We start from the raw sequence: 6,514 nt of genomic DNA on the forward strand, positions 1-6,514 counted from the left end.
TACCCTAGGCATAGCAGTTTGCGCTTCAGAGCAGGGTCTGCTAGACCCAGTTTCTTGCCGTGGAAATTGAGTGGGTGATTTCAGACCAGTCACAGACTTTCAGAGTAACCTGCTTCACAGGGTTGTTGTGCAGATCAAAAGGGGGAGGGGACAATGATGTAAGCTGCTCTGGTCTCCACTGCAGAGACTGTACTTTTCCTTCTGGGGAATCATTGATGTCAAATCTCCACGTGAAGGCTGGAGATCACTTAGAATTCTAACTGCTCTTCAGATGGTAGAGATCAGGGGCAGATAACGGTAGGTTGATGGCTGGCTGGGAAGGAGATAGGGTTGCCAACAGGTTGGAAAATTCCTGGAGATTTGAGGGGTGGAGCCTGAAGAGGGTGGGGTTTCAGGAGGGGTAGGACCATTTCCTCCTGGGGGACCATTGCTGCCAATCTCCAGGTGAGGGCTGGAGATCACTCAGAATTACAACTGCTCTCCAGATGGCTGAGTTCAGTTCCCCTGGAGGAAATGGTGGGCTCTGTGTCATTATACTCTGCTGAGGTGCCCCCCCAAGACAACCAGTGTGATGTAGCAGTTAGTGCTTCAGAGCAGGGTCTTCCAGATCCAGGTTCTTCCTGTGGAAGCCGATTGGGTGATTTCAGACCTCTCACAGACTTTCAGCATAACCTACCTCACAGGGTTGTTGTGCAAATCAAAAGGGGGAGAGGAGAACGATGTGAGCTGCTTTGGTCACCACTGTGGAGAAAGACTGCACTTTTCCTAGGTAAAGGCTACAGGGAGGGGGGAAGAGATGGAAAGCTGAAGCCAGAGGGGCAGATAACAATATGCTGATGGTTGGCTGGGAAGGAAATAGGTTTGCCACCTCCGTGTTGGGAAATTCCTGGAGATTTGAAAGTGGGACCTCAGACAGGTACAATGCCATAGACTCCACCCTCCGAACCAGCCATTTCCTCATGGGGAACCATTGCTGCCATTCTCCAGGTGAGGGCTGGAGATCACTCAGAATTAAAACTGCTCTCCAGAAGGCAGAGATCTGTTCCCCTGGAGAAAATGGCTGCTTTGCAGGGTGGACTCTAAGTCATTAGAAGGCTGAGGTCATTTCCTCCTGAGGAGAAAGACTGTAGTTTTCCTAGGTAGAGGCTCCAGGTGTGGGGGGAGATTGAAAGCTGAAGTCAGAGGGGTAGATAATGGCTTGTTGATGAAGAATATATAAGGGTTTGTTGAACTTTAACAAAGATTTAAAACTGTTTGAATTGTTTTGTACAGTATAATCTTTCTGCTTTTGTTTGTAATTCATTCATGGAGTGTCTTTATATTGATACAATCTACAGGGGAGGGCTGGAGATCACTCAGAATTACAGCTGCTCTTCAGATGGCAGAGATCAGTTCCCTTGGAGAAAACGGTAAGCTCTGTGTTATTATATCCTCCTGAGGTTGCGGCAGCATATTGACACTGAGTGCCCAAGGCCAGGGCACCCACCCAGAGCCTCTTTCTAGAACACACTGTAACAGCTGCTCTTCAGATGGCCAGAGATCAGTTCCCTTGGAGAAAACGGTAAGCTCTGTGTTATTATATCCTCCTGAGGTTGCGGCAGCATATTGACACTGAGTGCCCAAGGCCAGGGCACCCACCCAGAGCCTCTTTCTAGAACACACTGTATTTACGTCCAAAAGGGGCCTTATTCCCAGTTTCTAATAAATTGCAGGGCTTGTTTCGTGCTGGCACAAACAGAGGTGCAGAGTGCTTTTCTTTCTTCAGGGCAGGGCTCCTAGATAAGAAGGAAGAGTTACAGAGACTTGCTCCCCTGCCTGGCTTTATCAAAGTATTAGCATGGGGAATCCTATACACGCCCCAGATGCTCCTCACTCAGAATGATTATTACTATACAGGTAAAGGTAAAGGTTTCCCTTGTTTGAAAGGCAGTCGAATCCGACTCTAGGGTTGCGGTGGTCATCTCCATTTCCAAGCTGAAGAGCCAGCGCTGTCCGAAGACATTTCTGTGGTCATGTGGCTGGTATAAATGCCAAGGCGCGCAGAACGCTGTTACCTTCCCACCGATGCAGTACCTATTTATCTACTAGCAATTTCTTGCTTTTGAATATACATCTCATCAATTTAAAAACCCTCTCTGGCTTTATGGATCTGATCCAAAAACGGATCATTTTCCTCTGTTTCAATCTGCACCACTTAACAAGCAACAGCGCCTTGGCGCCGAGGAGGACACCACCCGCGCACGCGCCCACCCCTTTTGCGCTATCTACGGCGCTTTACGCCTAACGCCGCTCTTTGTCCTGTTTGAACCAAGCGCCCTGCCGTACCCGAGTGGAAGCCCCGCAGCGCGATTGAGCATGCGCAGACTTTCGCTGCGCCCTGAAAGGTGAAACAGAAGGAAGGGCAGCGCTGTCTCCTCTGGAAGGTCTTGGCGTTGTTTTTACAAGCCGTCTTCGCTGTGTGAGGTGAGGCGCGCTCCCCTCCCCGAAATTGTCGCCTCTTCGCCGCCCCCCACCCCTTGCCGTTCCCGCGTTCTAAAAAGGGCGCGCGCTGCCGCCGCCTTGTCTGGGTCACCCAAGGGGGGGGGGGAGGGCAGGCTCTGTAGGCCCGCAGAGGGGCTGTGGACACTCTTCCTGTGGCAACTCTATGGTGGAAGTTCTCCACGCCTTGCCTCGTTAATGGCCCGCTGAATGCCGGAAGTGCCAAGCGGGAAGGAAGCCCAGTAGCATCGTAAAGAGCTTTCCCGAGACGAGCTCTGTTTTACGGAAGCTCATGCTGGAAATACCTGCCTGCCTTGGTTCAGCGTTACAGGGTTCCCCGTGCGGCCTCCTCGCTGGTAGGCTCTGTGGCCCAAATCAGCAGGGGTTTTAACAGTCGTATTAGGTGTGAGAAGATACAGGGCTTCTGGAAAGAGATACAGCGGTTAGTTAAATGTATTGCCAAAATAGATATGCCTATTTGCCCGGAAGGGCTTTTTCTTGATTACTGGCCACCAAACATAGAAAATCACACACAAAAAACCAATGGGTATAATGATATATGCTGCCAGGACCTCTATTGCCACGTGCTGGAAAGATACCCAGCCACCTGGAACTCAAATCTGGTATAGAAAATTGTGGGATCAATTCTTGATGGAGTGTGTCACTTGCAAACTGAATAATGCTTCCTTAAGACCAATTTCTACTAAACTCATGGAAAAATGGGAACCCATATTAGATTTTCTCACTAGAATTTAATTTATACCTACCTCTTGGGCTCAGTATCAAAAAGGGTTATGATGATTCTTGGAATTGAAGCATACTTTTGTCATGTTATCTCTACAGTTAGAGTGTAGTGTTGAAACGGTCTGTATTTTCTTATCATTATTGTTGTCGTTCACATATTACTGTTGTTATTACATAAATCATATAGATGATGTATGGGGGGATACCCCTTATTTCACAATAATGCTAAAGCCATACTTTGCAAATTGTTCTGAGTTATACTTCAATTGTATCTTGCTTTGTTTTGACTGGTATTGTTACATGTTTGTAAAAATCTTAACTATAAAATAAAAAAATATTAATAACAAAAAAGTTGATGCTGAAATAAAATCTCATCAGACTTTGAAAGTAAAAAAAAAGTAGTATTAGGTTCCCCGTGTTAATGCGCTTGGGAAGGGGCATGCTTGGCTGTTTAAAACAGTGCACAGAAGTTGTTTGCTTGCCCGTGGCTGCTGGGGTGGTAGCATACGCTCTCCCAAGTATTTGACTTTTAAAATAACTGTACTTTTACACTAGATACTGTAGCCTTCCTTCAAAGGTTATAGCATGTAGGAAAACGCCCTACACTGTCTGTTTAGTGCAGCATTGTGACTTGAAGTCACTCTTCAGGGTTTGAGCCGGAGTTCTTTCTCAGTACCTGCTACCCGAATCCTTTAACTGACAATCTGTTTTGTGTGTGTGTGTGGTGCTGTTTGGAAGAAGAAGAAGAAATGGATAAGAAAATGATTACATATGTTGAAGAGGTATATGTTTATTCCTAATATTGGGTAAGCAGATGTGGTTCAAGTGTAATGTTTTTCTTTTTCTTTTTTAGGGGAAGTTATCAACCATGTCATCTGCTTTATTGGCCAAACCGCAGATGAGAGGCCTGTTGGCCAGCCGTCTTAAAAAACATCTTGTAGTACTGTCTATCCTTTCTCTTGGAATTATAGTTGGATTCAAGGTCAGATTTTGTTGGTGATGGGAAGTCAGTTTTTTACAGATCTGTGTACCAGACTTGTATCCAACAATGTAGTATTCTATAAACCAGTTAATATTCTGTAAGCACAAAACCTAGGACAATCCTCTAGCCAGTTTACATTAAACACATTTGTCTAGTGTTTCCTTACAGAAATTAGACTAAAGGACCTTCCCAAAAAAACTCACTTTATTTTGCTAGTTTAAACTTAGTTTTGATCCTTCAGTCTTATCTTTCATTTCAGTTTGGTGTATCTGAACCCAGGAAGCGAGCATATGCAGAATTCTATAAGAACTATGATTTCGCAAAGGAATTTGAGGCCATGAGAGAAGCAGGCATATTTCAAAGTGCACCACCCAAAGGTTCATAAGCCAGCATCTCCAGGTAACTTTTGGAAACCTTGTGTTGCCAAACTTGGGGCGGGGAGGGGGATACTGCTTCCCTTGCGCCAGCTGGTTAGCTCCATAGTGTTCTATACCTTAAGGATACATAGTGGATAACAACAGTTGTTAAAATATTGTCTCTCATCTAGCAGAAATCTAAATGTCTGGTAATGCTTGAGAATGCAACAGCATATAAAATACTGTGGTTCCAAAGCCATACTTAATGTGCTGCTGTTCCATAAAGTCCTGCACTTGCACAGGAGAACTGTATAAAGAAACATTTCAAGTGATAAAGGGAGTTGGTGTGTTCCACTGAAGTAAGAGGAATAGGAAGTACCATAGCTCCAAAAGTTATAACAACATAATGTAATGTGAACAGTAGCATTCTGGAAACCCTACGTCTGATCTAATAGGGCTTATCTCTTTGGCTATGCGTACATCCGCATAGTAAAACCTTAGTGTCAAACTGTCTTTTGGTTTTCAACTATCTGACCTTTGTGTTTTTTGATTATATCCTGCTAAAGGCTTTCACTTGTGCAGGCATAGTACTCTCTGGCCATCTCTCTTCTTGATCACTTCCTTTTACTTATCTTGACTTATTTGCCTTGGCTGCTTTAATAGAACACCTATGCTGTACTAGTCTTTCCAGATCCTTTTCAAAAGTACAAAGCATGCCTTTAGCTCTTCTCCTTTCTTTAGACCCTCATGATACTGTATTAGTTATGCATTCACTTTCATGCATATTGCTAGTTCATCTCTTCTGTTTGTCCAGCTATAGTCTGCAGGTTTCTAGGAGAAGGTATTGTGTGGATTACTTGCTTATGTTGGAGAAAGCATTTTGTTGCTTGGTTTAAATGCAGACATTTATGTATTCTGCATATGCAAGAACAGATTTTTACTTTTATAATTCCTATTTCTCTTTTCAGATCCACTTCTTTAGCAACCTGAAACGGAACATTGCTGTTTCTGTGAGCTCAGCCTTTGGGTCACTTCAGTGCTGGTCATACGATGATCTTGCCTATTAAATGAAGTACTTACATCAAATGATGCGTTGACTCTTTCTGTTGGTGGCAAAGCAGTGTTTCAAGACTGCATGGGGGAGGGAGTAGTATTTATGCAACAATGCTATTGTGCCAGACCTTGCAGGTACCAGAGGTGGAGATCTCCTGGCTATTCTACACACAGTGCCATACGGTAATTGTTTTTTATGGAAGGGAGTGATCAGAACTTGGGGGAGAGAGAGAGAGAGAATGAATGATATGAGTGCCATCTCTTGACGTCTTGTGTTTTCTTCCATGGAAGCTGGGCAGGCAAGTTGAGAACAGAATTCTCGTCTTAAGTCAGTCTGTTATGCCTTGTCTCATATGTGGCCCCTAAGAAAGCCAGACAGAAAGTGATCAAGGCTGTGCTGTTAGGTGAGGCCTAATTTTAAAAGTACTAGGAGCTGGACAAGTGGCATTTTCATACAACAGAGCTTCTAAAAGCCCATTAACAGTGTTTTTATACCACATTAGTGGTGTCTGCAGCAAAGAGCAAGTTGAAGCTTGGTTGTGGGTTGGGAGAAGGATCTTACTGTAGCTCTCATTCTCAAGATTGCCTCAATACTCAGTGAAATCCACAGGCACATGAAAGGCAGCTGTATTAAAGCTCCATTGCAATTGAGGCTGAAGTTAGTTGTGACTGGGTGTGTGTGAAATCTGTTCCTTTCTTTCTGCTGAAGCTTTTCTATTTCCCTCTCCATAGTCTAGTCTTGAATATCTACAGAAATTCCTGGAAGGGTTAGAAAGGCTGTCTGAACAACTTCAACATGAAGAATTCTTAGTCTGCCCTGCTGTGTGAACTGTTACACATGTACCAGTTATGCATGCTAATTCTTTATAATGTTCAAATGCATAACCAGTGTTGCCCGTTT

The 6,514-nt window shown here is 44.3% G+C and overlaps 1 protein-coding gene across 1 annotated transcript; it reads left to right on the forward strand.

The window, feature by feature from the left end:
• Nucleotides 1-2,339: 2,339 nt before the first annotated feature.
• LOC107105826 (cytochrome c oxidase subunit 6C) lies at nucleotides 2,340-5,637 on the forward strand. The gene is made up of 4 exons (XM_015405857.1): nucleotides 2,340-2,463; nucleotides 4,076-4,204; nucleotides 4,464-4,603; nucleotides 5,529-5,637. Exons 2-3 carry the CDS (start codon nucleotides 4,091-4,093, stop codon nucleotides 4,587-4,589), a joined length of 240 nt encoding a protein of 79 aa, XP_015261343.1. The 5' UTR covers nucleotides 2,340-2,463; nucleotides 4,076-4,090; the 3' UTR covers nucleotides 4,590-4,603; nucleotides 5,529-5,637.
• The last annotated feature ends 877 nt before the right edge of the window (nucleotides 5,638-6,514 follow it).

The sequence above is a fragment of the Gekko japonicus genome, unplaced genomic scaffold (genome assembly GCF_001447785.1).
Source record: "Gekko japonicus isolate JY-2015 unplaced genomic scaffold, Gekko_japonicus_V1.1 scaffold232, whole genome shotgun sequence".
Lineage (NCBI taxonomy): Eukaryota > Metazoa > Chordata > Lepidosauria > Squamata > Gekkonidae > Gekko > Gekko japonicus.